Raw genomic sequence first — 16,465 nt, forward strand, 5'->3', positions numbered from 1 at the left:
CATGAATGTATATCAAATCGAAAGAAGTCTCGAAAGATATTTCCTGTTTTGTTATGTCAAAAACTTCAGTGGCAAAAACTTCAGTGTGACCGCCTCCGTGGTCGAGGGGTTAGAGTTGATAACTTCTGATCCAGTTACCTCTCTGGCGTTGGTTGGATCGCGGAGGAAGGTAGTCTAGTACTGGTGTAACTCTCCAGGAACGATGGTTAGGAAACTACCCGCCTATATGACTGAAATACTGTTGGAAAAAGGCATAAAATGAAACAAACAAACAAAAACTTCAGTGGAGTCCCTTTAGTTTTGTATATATATATATATATATATATATATATATATATAGAAAAATCGCACGAAAAATCACGCTCATGACTTCTTTCTTTCATATATATATATATATATATATATATATATATATATGAGCCGCGCCATGACAAAACCAACATAATGGGTTTGCAACCAGCGCAGTCTGATCAGGATCTATGCTGTTCGCTATCAGTTTCTCTACTTGTTATAGGGTTTGTAAGTGAACAGCATGGATCCTGATCAGATTGCGCGGATCCATGCTGGTTGAAAACGCGCTATGTTGGTTTAGTCATGGTGCGGCTTATATGACAGCATAAAAATATCTTGATCTGGCCATGTTTCTGCTTGAGTGGATTTTGCTCAAAGCAGGTTTTCTCGAGCATCTGGTGTTGTCTGACCTCGGATAGAAGGAGATGCTTGTGTGACAGGTTTGATCTGCCCTGGCAAAAATCAACAAGAGCATGGTTCTAGCTCCAGGTCAAGGCCTATTCTTTCAATGTACCTTTTATTATATACCTGTATAATATATGTTCATTATAAATTCAATTGTCCACATTGTGGCTGAGGGGTTGCATTTAACGGTTGAGGCATCAAAATAGTAGCCGTTTTTCCGTGCGTGATCGTAAGAGGCGACTAAATGGGTTTGAATTACTGGATTCTAAGCATCTCTTAGCTCCAGTAGGTAAGGTGGTTTTAACTTTTAACCCCTGGTGTTGCTTTGAGTTTTGTAACACCAGAGGAAAGGTGATTTTGGCTTACCATCGGGTGTTACAAACTAAAAGTAAACCAGGGGTAAACCAAAATCATCTTTCCTGTTTCTGTGCTGTATGACCTATAATGTGTTGGTGGGCCATAAAACGAAACAACAAAAAATAATGTCAATAATTACATAATGAAATCAATTCTGATACTACAATATTGGATCATATTAAGTGTAATTGCTTATGATTCAAAACTCTGGTTAAATTTGAGAGAGGTTTGAGCCTTTTTATATAATTTAACTGTTTCTTTAGGATAGAATAACCATACAGTTTGATAATGCACATCTTCGACTCAAACAAACAAAAGTATTGAACATATATCGGAATAGAATCCGAATACATAATTCTGCACAAATTATTTGAGGAAAATTAAAAGAAATTATAGCAGCTGTACATGTGCTAATGATGTAAACATCACAATGATTAAAGCTGCACGCCTCCAGATGAGCAAAAATATTTCGATAAAATCAAACCTGAGAAAAAAGTACCAAGATTTTAGGAAAAGTATAAATATTCAAAATTCTAGTAATAATTTGCATGTTCTGTGTGATTTATGACCGTAAGAGGCGTCAGTATTTATAAATATATTTCTACTGCGTTACTAATGCAGCAAGGGCTTTTTTTGCATATTTTGACCTCTTTAATCTAATAAACATGGGTTTGAAGTTTCATTGATAATATGTAAATTGCATTCTTTTGGTTACTTAACAATATTGAACTGTTTAAAATATTTTCAAATTTTCATGAAAATTAGCATAAATCTGGAGGCGTGCTGCTGTAAAGATAAAACTGACATTACAAATGAGCAGTGTTATAGAATATTTACAGGTATATAATAAAACATTACATTATTTCTTTTGATTATTTTTCTAGTTTGTACTGTTTATTTTGATAAGTTATTGTTTATAGTGTATTGATTATTTGCCGTTTTGCTGATGTTTTTTTTCTTTGCTGATGGTTTTAAGATTTCTCTACAAGATTTACATCTCCACCAAAAACTTGCGAAGGAAACGGTAACTAAAATAAAGCACGCTGTAGTGTTCTATTTATATGTTCTGTCTTTTTTCAAATTTGCATAATTTATGCAAATTCTTATGCTAATTAGCATATTTTATGCTAATTTATGTTAATTAGTGTAATTTATGCAAATCTATGCTAATTAGCTTAATTTATGCAAATGTATGCATATTTACCACTGTGTGGGTGTGGTTTTGTCGCATATATGGCATGTTTGTCTATAGCTGTTTATATATGATAGTCATCTTTGTCTACTTCTTCTGTGTAACCAGTAAATGTCTTTTAGTAGGTTAAACAAGCCTTTAAAGACCTTAACCTTTTATACAACTATGGAGTCTTATTCCTTGGGAAGGTAACTCTCTGAATGCTGGGGATATTATTGTATGAGAACTAGGAGGAGGTAACTCTCACAGAGCTATGGGATAATTCTCTGACTGCTAGGGGGAGATAACTCCCGGACTGCTATGGGGATTACTCTCTGTCTGCTGGGAGGGGGGAGAAAATTCACTGACTGCTATGGGGATTAATCTCTGTCTACAAGGGGAGATAACTCCTTGAATTTTTTGGGAATGGGAAATAACTTTTAAATGCTAGGACTTTAGAAAATCAGCTTAAGTTCTGTTAATGCCAGGGGTGATAATTCTGTATAATGCTATAGGGAAGATTTTTCTTATTGCAAGGGGAACATAACTTAGTTTATGAATACAAGGGAAGTTAAATCAAGGAATGCTAGGGAGGATTTTCTGAATTTAAGGGGAGGTAACTTTCTAAATGTGTAGGGGAGGTAACCCATTGATGGAATACTAAGATAGTTACAGTGAAAGCTTGAAGTCCAGGGAAGTGACTCTATGAATGAGAATGCCAAATGATAAAGGGAGGTAATTCTCTATATACTAAGGGAGATGACTCTGAAACAAAAACTGTAGAATACTAAAAAGTCATGTAGAGAAAATGTGTTGGCCAAAACTAAATGTTTTTTATTCTATGACCCTTGTGTGGTTTATGGTCGTCACTTTGCTTTTTTGCTAACATGTGAATTAATTATGATATTACATGTATAATAATCTTTTATATCTTATATCTTTAGTAGTTTTCATCATCTTTACTTAACACTTTTCTATGCTTCTGATTCTTCATTCATGTATAGAAAGGAAAAAACTTAAAAATTTGAATTTAGTCTTGTTTGAATGATTACAATTGTATGAATTTTCTGTCCATTTAATGAATATTAATCAAGGTTGGAAATGAAAAACACATAGAATTGATTATAAACAAATAGTGTTAGATTGTAAATTGGATATTATTTCTTGATAAAACTTAATTGATTTTTTGTACCTTCTTTTTAGAAAACTAATTCTGCTAGCTTTAGTGCAAAATAGGGTTTTTCGAATAAAATTTGATTTTTCTGTTGGTAGAGCTTACGAATAAGAAACTGTTAAAAAGAGTTCCAAAACATTTAAATAATTATGGTCTGATATGTCTAGCTGGCTTAGTTTCTGATAAATTGCTATATTCTTATTATTTTTTTTATTTATTTATTTATTAAAGCGTTACTAATAATCTGTAAGATGTGTCAGCAAAATACTTAGTTTTGCATTAATTTAGACATTATTAGCTATTGACTATATTTGAGCCGCGTCACGACAAAACCAACAAAGTGCGTTTGCGACCAGTATGGAATGCGCACCAGCTGCACCAGCGCAATTTGATCAGGATCCATGCTGTTCGCTCAATACCAACCCTATTACAAGTAGAGAAACTGATAGGGAACAGCATGGATCCTGATCAGACTGCGCAGATACGCAGGCTGGTCTGGATCCATGCTGGTCGCAAAAAGCACAGTATGTTGGTCTTGTCATGACGCGGCTCATTTATAGCATTAGCTGTCACACTTTGGTTCAGTTTTGTAGCTTGATGCTTTATTTGGTATCTCCAAAATTACAGAATAGAATGGGTTAAAACTTCACACACTTATTTGACAGCATGGTAGATCACTTACCAAAGACCACAACTTTTCTACATAATTATGGCCCTTCTTTTACTTAAAATTTTTACATAATACCTTAGGCATATATTTTTACTATCATGCACTGAGAATAGTCAAGCATGCACAGTCCTTAGTAACTGACAGCTCTTGTTTTATATTTAGAATTTCTAGCGTACTAACTGAAACAACATAGTCATAAACACTTTTCAGGGTGCCTTTTTTTAACAATTCAATGGCAGTTATAATATAGGACCTCATTTTATTTGATGAATTTTTATCCTAGTAAAGTAAAGTCCCTTGAGAATATGAATAAAAATATCAATGAACGAGTGTAACTAAGTTCAAAGCAGGAAACATACACATAATGGAATGGGTTAATCATACCGTTTATTATGCTCATAGAATATATAAAAATTTGTTAATTGGCCTATATTTTAATATGGTCCTGAGATATTTCCTCCATTTCAGTATTTAATTGCCAGTTTTAGGTTATCGTATACCCATTATTAGAATTATAAATGGCATTTATCTAGAAGGAGGCTGCTTAATTACTATTGGCTATTGAAAATACCATATATATGTAATTAATCACATGTCTTTCCTACTAGTTTTTCTAAAGGAAATATATCAACAAGTTTTCTTTTTAGAACACCAGCGTTTTTATGCATTCCAATGAATGTAGGCATTAAAATATTAGAAAACATATTTACAGATAGATTAACACACTGACCATGCACTGATGTTGCATGTTTTTGATATGCATGACTCAGGGCCCTATGTAAAATCAGCTTTATGCAGTGAAGGCCCTGGTTGTTTTATTTTCAAAACATAACGTGAATTGATAACATACTAGCACATAGACAGCATCAGACAAGCAAATTTTGTCATGGTCAACTAAACATGACGAGATTTTTGTTGTTACATCATCTGTATTTGCTAGACTTTTAATAGATAGATTGATCAATTAATCATAATTCAATTATTTATTAATCTGCAATTAATCACTTAATTGATTAATTGTCATTGTAGTTTTATATTATAACTATTTAGTCTAATTTATTAAAAGATATATACATAGTGCTAATATAACTTTTTATCATTTTCATAATTTGTCGTGTAAATATAATACTATGAAAATTTAATCTTTTCAATTAGTTAGTTGTCAATTGAGCATTATTTATTCATTTATGAAGTACTTAAAGTATTTGGTCATAAAATTTATAACTCCCCAAGTTATAAAGTGAATGCCTTAATAAAACAGTTTAGGAGTTGATAAAAAAGAAATATTTATGTTATTATTATTTATGATAATCCTTTGTTCAATTTCTGAAATTTGGTGTAATCTTGTTTGTTTTACATTGACATAGACATTGTAAATGGAGTAAGTTTTCTATGGTTTTGATGAAACAATTTTAATGGCTGTATGGTTAATAATGTTTAAGCGAGGAAAATGACATGACATTATCACGGCAAGATTGCTTCTCTATACAAATATGAGCTGCGCCATGACAAAACCAAGGTAATGCGTTTGTGACCAGCACGGATTCAGACCAGCCTTCGCATCCAAACAGTCTGATCAGGATCCATGCTGTTCACTTACAAACCCTGTAACAAGTAGAGAAACTGATAGCAAACAGCATGGATCCTGATCAGACTGCGCGGATGCATAAGCTGGTCTATATCCATGCTGGTCGCAAACGCATTATGTTGGTTTTGTCATGGTGGAGTTATATATAGAATGTTTGTGGATTAATTAATTCTCAGCATATTGGTTAAAATCCCTTCTGATTAGCTGTGGACAACCCTGAATTCAGAACTGGATAAGTCCTTTATACACAAATTCAGCAGTGCTTAATTTGATATGTTTAAAGAACTGAATGTTCCTCAAGCAGAAATCTGATAAACATATTTCAAGCTTATATAAGTATCTTTTATAGAAATGTCATTTTTTTTTCCATAAAAAATTCCATGTTTTTACTTTTGACAACTTCAACTTCAAAATCACACAAGTTCAGTATTTAAATTTTAAGTATCTATTATAGAAATGTCATTATGTTTGAATATGATATTTTATGTTCTTACAGGAATCTGTGATAGATATCAAAGACAAAACCAAACTCCCGCACTTGAGAAATCCAGACATTCTCATTGGAGAAAATGATCTGACATCACTCAGTTATTTAAATGAGCCTGAAGGTAAGCATTTTGATTGGATAACAGTAAAATGACATCATTAAGTTATTTATAGCAGTCTGCTGATTGGCTGAAAATGATCTGACATCACTCAGTTATTTAAATGAGCCTGAAGGTAAGCATTTTCATTGGATAACAGTAAAATGACATTGATAATTTATTTATAGCTGTCTGCAGATTGGCTGAAAATGATCTGACATCACTCAGTAATTTAAATGAGCCCACGGTAAGGATTTTGATTGGATAACCCCAAAATTGTTTTCATCAATTTGTTTTGATCATGATTCTCTTTAATGTAATGTTTATGAAAATTCTCTGTGCTAGTTTATATTTTCCTTCTTTGCCTACTAAAATTTTCAAATAAAGAAAACTTCTGTTTAAGATAGCATCAGTATTGATATAATATGAATTTTGTTCAGTGCAGAATTTTTCTGGGTCTCAACTGTGTTTCCTCAATTAATCTTAAATTATCAAGGGACCTTGTTATAATTGCTTGTCTGGTTAATTACTGGAAAACTCTTTTCAACAAATCAACTTCTGCTGTCATTATATATGACATTACAGAATTGTAGACTGCTCTCCAAAAATTTAATTTAAGAACAGAGAACTTGTGGGTGAATTGTGTAAACCAGTCAAGATACTTGTAAATAGAAATAGAACTGTGCTCATTTTTTTATGTCCAGTTGAGATTAATTAGCAAAATATATTTCTTGAGGTTATGGCTTTTTATAATGTTGACTCAGCAGACCAATAATTGATAATGCAAAATGTGGGTAAAACAATTTAATAACAACTTCTCCAGTCTTTTTAAGAATTGAGCATTATCGATTCATTCTGAACAATATTTATAGAAAATACCGGTTGTGACTGGATTATTGATTAATTTTTCATAGTTAAATATAAAAAATAATGGCAAGAAAGTTATTTTTTATTCTTATCTGTACCCTGAACATTATGCTAGGATGGGCTTAATGTGACTTTAAGAACACTTGCTTACTTACGTACTTGTAAGTGAATTTTGTTCACCAGTCAATATTTTCTATTTTCTTTATATAGTGATAGACTGGTTTATATATCAGACAGTCTATAATTCCTATCCCATTGATTCCAATATAATGCAATGAACACCATTAAGTGAAGACAGTTTGGATAAAATCTTTGAACTTCATGATATTATGTTGAAATTTGCAGTCTGTGATTTTATTACAGGGGGATGGGCTGCTCTAAAAATAGAATTTTTATTCCCATCCAGACCCACAATTCCTTGTGCAAGATTTATTGGCCCTTTGTGTATGAAGGTTTGTGATAGACAATCATGTGACATAGAAATTTCGTTTATTGGTCTCAGTTGCCATTTTATTATAACTGTTATTTCATCCAATTTTAGCATATTTGCAAATAATATAATAATTAAACTCATATTTTTTAAAGCTTTCTTTGCAAATTCAAGATGGCAGAACACGGTCTCGGAAAATCTCATGCAGAATGTGAACTTGCGCGGTTTTGCTACCACTGCATGATGTCATAGCTTCCTCTCCATGTAATATAAAGATCCATGCCAGTGTATCTTAAATAATTATAAGTTATCTGCCCTTGAAATGACCTCAAATAAGTAGAAATTTCTGATTCTGGAGCAGATAACTCAAAAATGAGAATGGTGATCCCGTTTTTTTTTTCACTTAAAATGTTTCTGTTTTCATATTCTAACAACATGCCAAGTTTAAAAAAATTCTATTTGAACAGTTTTAATTTTGCCTATAAATGTATGTCTATAATTATGAAAACTCTCAAAAAAATTTGTTTTTCTTTGTCTATTTTCAGTATTATATAACCTGAAAGTGAGATTTGAAGAAAGAAACATCATTTATACATACTGTGGTAAGTTTTGTATCTATATTAGAATAGATAAAATAAAGTTATATCATAGCCATTAAATTTGACAAGGACCACTGGGGGCTTCCGTGGCCAAGTGGTTAAGGTCGTTGACTTCAAACCACTTGCCCCTCACTGCTGTGGGTTCGAATCCTGACAGGGACTTTGGATTCTTTCCTGCGAGGAAGCTATCCAACTAGCTTACAGAACGCCGGTGGCTCTACTCAGGTGTCCGTTAATGCCTGAAATAATGCACGGAAGGGCATCTGAGGTCTTCCTCCACCAGTAAAGCTGAAATGTCGCCATATGACCTATACTGTGTCAATGTGACGTTAAACCCAATCAAACAAACAAACAAGGACCACTATTTATATCCAGCTGTTTTGTTTTGTTAGAAATAGATAATAATTAAATGTATGTGTGAGGTGCATGTGTGAGTTTATTTATACTTGCCACTGGTTGTCCATATAGGCAACTCCTCCAGAAGAGTATTAGTCATTTTATATTTTGGAGGATATCACAAAGATACAGAATTAGATGCCCCAATTCCAGAAGCTTCTCCTGCTTCTTTTATACGCCAAGTGATTAAGCACTCATACATGGGACCTGATTTAAAAATCTTATTTCGAAAGACTGATTAGTAATTTTAGTTGGCCAGCTAGGGTATCAAACCCACAATGTCAAGATTACAAGTCTCGAGCTCTAACCAATTGAGTTATTCAGGTTGGCTTGATATAAGTATTACATTATTATTGTTGAAATAAAAACAAGCACATTAGCTTGTAATGGACTTTTCCAAATTCAAAGCTGGGGAAATCCAAGAAAACTAGTCGTAGAATAATTAAATTATGCCCCCATGTCCACACTTTACATAATGTTTCGTGAGTCTCTGGAGGGAAAGAAGGACCGACTGACAAGGGCTAATTGTGAGGGGCATAAAAACTCAGCAACAAGTGTTTAATATGATATTGTTATGGTTGTAAATCAATTAGCAGTGATATACTGTTTGATGGACATTTTATTGCAAATGTTTGACATGCTAGTAATTATCCAGCATAAAATCATATTCTTGTAGTTTTTACCCCCCTGTCACATTTACGATGACATAAAACGGAGGTTTCTTGTGACCTCCACACTCAATAAGAGTATTTAAAGTCGTTTCCAACTGAGACGTCCGTCTAATTAATCCTGACAGTTGATACTCGAATGTGCATCAAGAACGCTTTTTAGCTCGACTATTCGATAAGAATAAGTAGAGCTATTGCAGTCACCCGAGCGTCGGCGTCCGCGTCGGCGTCGGCGTTGGCGTAACCACTTATGTTAAAGTTTTTGTAATAGTTCAAATATTTTCAAAGTCCATAGACATATGGCTTTGAAACTTTGCACACTTGTTCACCATCATGACCCCAAACTGTAGACAGGAGGAGGTAACTCTATCAAGCATTTTGACAGAATTATGCCCCTTTTTCGACTTAGAATTTACGTTAAAGTTTTTGTAATAGTTCAAATATTTTCAAAGTCCATTGACATATGGCTTTGAAACTTTGCACACTTGTTCACCATCATGACCCCAACCTGTAGACAAGAGGAGGTAACTCTATCAAGCATTTTGACAGAATTATGCCCCTTTTTCGACTTAGAATTTACGTTAAAGTTTTTGTAATAGTTCAAATATTTTCAAAGTCCATTGACATATGGCTTTGAAACTTTGCACACTTGTTCACCATCATGACCCCAACCTGTAGACAAGAGGAGGTAACTCTATCAAGCATTTTAACAGAATTATGCCCCTTTTTCGACTTAGAATTTACGTTAAAGTTTTTGTAATAGTTCAAATATTTTCAAGTCCATTGACATATGGCTTTGAAACTTTGCACACTTGTTCACCATCATGACCCCAACCTGTAAACAGGAGGAGGTAACTGTATCAAGCATTTTTTTACTATCAAACACTAAGAATAGTCGAGCGTTGCTGTCCTACCGACAGCTCTTGTTTCTGTCATTAAAAATAAATAAAAAGCTTTTTTTTAATGATAGTTGTTTTTGTTGTTGTTTTCTTGCATTAAAATATGCACATGATTTTTTTAAGCAATTGACATTTTTGCTCTCTTTGCTTACATATCAACCACTCATGTAAATCAACAGGAAAGTTTTGTTATTTACACAAGTGGCAGGTATTTCAGAGTAAAGTTTAGGGCTTGTAAGAGGTCGAGCATTGATATATCTTCAGGACAAACTTGAATGGCCTTGTACTTTAACCGATTTTCTTCTGCGACAGTAAATGTTGATTTTTTACTTTTTTTTTTTATATAAACCAAATTACTTTGAAATGCCTGTCTTACTGTCATGCAAATCAGGGCCATTATGACTGTATTACATTTTTAGAAGGTCTTACATTAAAGGTCTTACATTTTTTAGAATGTCTTACATTTTTAGAAGGTCTTACATTTTTAGAAGGTCTTTACATTTTTAAAAGGTCTTACATTTTTAAAGGTCTTACATTTCTAAGGTCTAACTTGTCAATGATTTGCATTTAAAAGGTTATAAATGTTTTAGAAGGTCTTACTTTTTTTTTCTAGAAGGGCTGACAGTTTAGAAGGTTTTGCATATGTGCCAGACCAACACAGTCGTTAGACCTAAAAACTATAGTAGTCATTTATTTTCATTACATGGTGAATTAACCCCTTGTGGATTACAACCCTGGCACTGGTAGACAATGGTAAAAATTGTTATAAGAATAGGCTAGTACAGATGTCTATATTTAGATAACAGAGAAATATTAACTTTAACCCCCCTGTATTTGAGAATTTTCCAGAACCTATACTGGTGTATAGATTTGTTAGCAGAAGTAATTGGCAGACCAAATATAGTATATTTATTGTATTTCTGCAGAATGTGCATTAATCTTTAAATACTGGAAGATGAAATGATAAATGGGGGGAAATATGACATGATATATGGGTGGGGGATACGACATGATATATGGTTGAAATATGATATGATATAATTAGGGGATATGAAATGATGTATGGGGGAAATATGACATGGACTTTGGGGGAAATAGAAGATAACATGATATTTTAAAAAATTGATATATTGGTGGACATTGACATAATACATGTTTATGTGGGGAAAATGGTATGTTATATGGGGATGGCTGAGAGGTTGCCTTTAAGGGTTGAGACATGAAAAATTGCAGCCACCATTTATCCCTGCATGACTGTAAGTGGTGACTAAATGCATTAGAATAACTGGATTCTATACGTCTGTTAGCTCCAGCAGGTGAGGTGGTTTTACGTTGACGTTTGTTTCACCAGAGGGAAGTCAAAATCATCTTTCCTATTTCAGCGCCATATATTTTATTCTGTGTTTGATCACCATAAAAACCTAACCGCCTCCGTGGTCGAGTGGTTAGAGTCGATGACTTCTAATCCAGTTACCTCTCTGGCGTGGGTACGATCCCCGGGAGATGCTTTGGTAGTTTAGCGCGGAGGAAGGTAGTCAAGTACTGGTGTAACTCTCCAGGAACGATGGTTAGGAAACTACCCGCCTATATGACTGAAATACTGTTGGAAAAAGGCGTAAAATGACACAAACAAACAAACAAACCATAAAAACCTAACAAACAACAAAATATGATTGGAAATTGCATTACATTAATTTTTCTTGGATAAAACAAATCATTTATCTTTTGTCATGAAATATGATATCATATGATATAATTTCATTTACATTGTACACTGTTATCTTAACTTGATCGTTTATGATAATCATGCTAAAGCAATGATGGGTAATTGCACCTCATTTATGATTACATGTACATATAAATTGTATACCAATTCATATGTAACATATGTTTTATTTCAATTCTTTATCCCTTATCATGCGGGAACTGGAAGGGATTAACTCTCTCTCTCAATCAGTATAGAGCCAGGCCAGCCTGAATGTCTGTGCAGTCTGATCAAGCTCTACACTGTTGGCTGATCAACTTAGTTTATACAGAATTCATTTAAGTTTGATTGTGTTGGAAGTTATAAGACTTTCTAGTTAAGATTTTAACACTGGCTAGCTATATATACGGCAGTAAAAGGGTAATCAAACTATGTTCCAGCAGCTTTAACTTATGATTTGTACGAACCCTGTCAGTATCTTTTAAGCTGTAGAAATGAAGGCAATCCTCAGGCAGCCCTTTAGTCATATATTTATGTATAATCAGGCACTTTAAATGAACCACTGACCTTTTGAACACATAAGAACACAAAAGATTTCTTGAAGGAATCCATTTAAGCATCTGATTTGGTAAAGGACCCTGCATTGGTGATAGGCAAATTATTTGATTTGAAGTCCCTTCTCAGCCTTGTCTGATTATATAGGGGCGTCCATGGCCAAGTGGTTAAGGTTGTTAACTTCAAACCTCTTGCCCATGATCACTGCTGTGGGTTTGAATCCCGACAGAAACTTTGTATCCTTTCATGTGACGAAGCTATCCAACTGTCATTTGGAATGTCGATGGTTCTACTTAGGTGGCACTTCATGCCTGAAATTAATGCACTAAGGGCACCTGAGGTCCTCTTCCACCAGTAAAGCTTGAAAGTCGCCATATGACCTATACTGTGTTGTTGTGATGTAAAACTCTGCAAAAAAAAAGAATCAAAATAAAAAAAGGAATCAAATAATGTAAAGAAATTATATTTACAGCATTGGCCGACACCAATGATTTATCTGATCATTTTGTGTATCGCCTAATTACATAAACTACTCAATGTCTTATTTACATTAACAGTGATCTGAGGGAAGACAATAATGAAAATGCATATAGCTTAGTGCAAAATTCATCGTACCAAGTAACAAAAAAGTGGTTGAGCTAAAACTGTTTTTGTGTCAAGCTGACCCATAAAATAATGTCAAAATATAGGCACATTAGAGTACAAGAGAATTCTGTTTAAGGTATATGTTCACAAGTGTAATGGTGTGTTGGTTAATCAATAATGTTGTGAAACAGTTTCCCACGTGTACGTGTAACGAGCTCAGTGCAAAGCTAGAGTAAACGTTACAGAAACAAATAAGAAGGTACTTGGTTATTGCATCAATCTTGTCAATATAACATGAATGATAAAAAGTGGCCAAGCTTTTGTGTTCCCCTGTACTGTAAGAGATAACATTGTTATGTTGTAAATTAGATGTCCGGTTGATTTAATGAATGTACCAGCGGCGGAGTATATCCTAGGTGGTGCGACTAGGTTCTAGGTGGTGCGACAACGGACTACCTCGTAGTGTTGTATTTATTTTTGTTAATGACTTTTTTCTTATTGATACAGGATAAGAAAAGGTTACAATAATTTCAAGCACAGGGAAAGAAAACAGAAATTTTTATTCCTGGTTTAATATGTAAGATTATTTAGAAAACAAAAACTGTTTGTTTAATTATATATCTAGTAAAATGAACATAATAATAAAAGTCAAAAGTCAGGCATTATGATCTATGTTTTTGCATGTTATAATGCCAAGTGAAATGCATTTGCATGTATTTGATTTAGGACAGAAAGTTGGTTTTGTTGGATTTTTGAAATAAATATATACATGTAATATACATGTATAATAAAAGAAAACCAATGAAGCAAAAAAAAAAAAGTTAAATATGTTAAATTTTTTAGAAGGAAAAAAATAACATAGGCAAATTTACACAAAACATTGTATTTGCAAATATGAAATTTTTTAATTTAAAAAAATGTAAAAAAAGAATGTAAGAAGAAAAAAACTTCACAGAATAATTTTATGCAGAAAAAAATTGTATTAAATTTTGATATTAAGAAAATTGTCAGAGATTATAAGTGAAATAAACCAGCTGGAAAGTAAAAGTGGCCGGTGGACAGCTCAATTTGTAGTGACCAGTGGCTAGTTTGTTCTGGGCATGTTAATGTGACAGTCACTGACTGCTGATTATAATACTGATAATGATGTATACATTAAATACTAATAAATATGTCCCGCAGTCATACTCAGGTCAGACTTCTGTTACAAGTATGGTGAGCAAGAGTGGCCATCATTATATTTTAATTGAAATTTGGTCTTTGATACAAGATATGACATTTTTCTCTTGATCTGTGACACAAAATATGACATTTTTCTCTGGTATTTTATTTATTTAAAGATGAATTTATAACACTTCTGAACAGTATGGTGGGCATTAGTAGTCTTTATTTATATTTTATTTGAAATTGGTCTTTGATACAAAATATGACATTTTTCTCATGGGACATTGTACAGGGCCAGATCCAGAATTTTTTGGTTGGGGGTGGTTATATTTGAAAGTCCAAACTCCCCTCTTAAGGGGGGGGGGGACTGGGGGATCTCCCACTGGAAAAAAAAATATACCAATATACAAAACTTTAGTGACTTACATTTATCTTAAGGCAGTTTTTGTGTCGCCTCTACGGAGTAGTGGCGACATATAGGGATCACTTCCCCGTCGTCTGTCTGTCCGTCACAAAACTTGTCCGGACAACTCCTCATAAACTACTGGTGCAATTTCATCCAAACTTTACAGGAATTATCAGTACCAAGTCTAGTTGTGCATATTGTTAGCATTTTCCGGTTCAATGATTTTTGTCTAGAATTATGGCCCTTTAATAATTTTTAATTTTTAAAGTTTTTCCGGACTACTTCTCTCATACCCCTAATGCAATTTCGATGAAACTTTACAGGATTGATCTGTAGCTCAAGTCCTTGCGCATATTGCATGGGTTTTCCGGTTGAATGATTTTTGGCCGAGTTATGGCCCTTTGATAAAAAGGTGTATTTTTTTCTGTGTGTTGCCAGATACACAAAAGCTTGTCCGGACGACTCCTCATAAACTACTGGTGCAATTTCATCCAAACTTTACAGAAATGATCAGTACCAAGTCTAGTTGTGCATATTGTCAGCATTTTCCGGTTCAATGATTTTTGTCAGAGTTATGGCCCTTTAATAATTTTTATTTTTAAAGTTTGTCCGGACTACTTCTCTTATACCACTAATGCAATTTCAATGAAACTTTACAGGATTGATCTGTAGCTCAAGTCCTTGCCCATATTGCACTGGTTTTCTGGTTGAATGATTTTTGGCCGAGTTATGGCCCTTTGATAAAAAGGTGTTTTTTTCTGTGTGTTCCCAGATACGCAAAAGCTTGTCCGGACTACTCCTCATAAACTACTGGTGCAATTTTATCCAAACTTTACAGGAATGATCAGTACCAAGTCTAGTTGTGCACAGTGTCCGTCTGTCTGTCTGTCTGTCACAAAATTTGTCCCAACATGAAATAGGCCATCATGAGGCGACACATGTGATTACTGATCGCTCTTGTTGTTAATATTTTACCCTAAATATGCCATCTTTGATAGAATATTTTTTTTAGGCCAGGGTGACTGAGGGGATTTAAGGCCACCCCCCATTGGATCTGGGCCTGTTTTATGTAATAAGAATGTAACATTATGCAATTAAATTTTTGTACATGTATGGTAGCCAATATTGGCCATCATTATATTTTCTGTGATTCAAATTAATAATGACTTTTTGTCTTGGTGCCTTATCTTTATTTTTGCAAATTTAGCCTTTTGTACATGTATGGCGTGCAGTAGTGACCTTAATTCATTATATTTTCTTACAATTTTGTAATGGCAAATCAATTCCAGCAATACAATATGATTATTTTTCTCTTGTTGTATTACATACATGTAGCCATTATATTTTAATTGAACTTTGATCTGTGATACAAAATTTGACATTTTTCTCTTAGTATTTCACTCATTTCAACATGTAATTATAACATTTCTGAACAGTCACATTATGGTGGGCAAAAGTGGCCATCACTATATTCATTTTAATTGAAATTTTGACTGTGATACAAAATATGACATTTTTCTCTTCAAATTTGATACATGTAATCTTAAAATTAATTTTTGCAGGTTAAGGTTTCATTGACACAAATTTTTCGATAAATTAAAAAGCGATTTCATTTTCTCTGCATTACAGAAGTAATAAATTTCTATTCATTTTATTTGCAGGAATTGTTCTTGTAGCTATTAACCCATATGAGCAGCTTGATATATACAACAATGACATCATACAAGCATACAGCGGTCAGGACATGGGCGCCATGGATCCACACATCTACGCGGTGGCGGAGGAGGCGTACAAAAGAATGTCCAGGTATATATGAAATTAATTGCGAGATCTGGGTGTTATTACTTCTATGGAATTGGCGGTTTTACTTATAGTTGTGTGTTGGAAGTGATCCTAGTCATGCTTATTTTTTTCGCTATCAGATTGAATATTTCGAAAGAATGACTGTCAA

General features: G+C 33.6%; 1 protein-coding gene across 9 annotated transcripts in view; it reads left to right on the forward strand.

The window, feature by feature from the left end:
* Positions 1 to 16,465, forward strand: part of LOC132731005 (unconventional myosin-Va-like) — a 122,949-nt gene that overhangs the window by 17,573 nt on the left and 88,911 nt on the right. For 8 of the 9 annotated variants that reach the window (XM_060717097.1, XM_060717098.1, XM_060717101.1 and 5 more), the window contains exons 3-6: positions 2,030 to 2,077; positions 6,153 to 6,264; positions 8,083 to 8,139; positions 16,176 to 16,320. In XM_060717097.1, coding sequence (XP_060573080.1) covers positions 2,030 to 2,077; positions 6,153 to 6,264; positions 8,083 to 8,139; positions 16,176 to 16,320 — 362 coding nt within the window. The remainder of the gene's footprint in view (positions 1 to 2,029; positions 2,078 to 6,152; positions 6,265 to 8,082; positions 8,140 to 16,175; positions 16,321 to 16,465) is intronic. The other variant, XM_060717099.1, reaches the window with a different exon arrangement.

This window comes from Ruditapes philippinarum, unplaced genomic scaffold (assembly GCF_026571515.1).
Source record: "Ruditapes philippinarum isolate M1 unplaced genomic scaffold, ASM2657151v2 ctg1903_1_1_1_1, whole genome shotgun sequence".
NCBI lineage: Eukaryota > Metazoa > Mollusca > Bivalvia > Venerida > Veneridae > Ruditapes > Ruditapes philippinarum.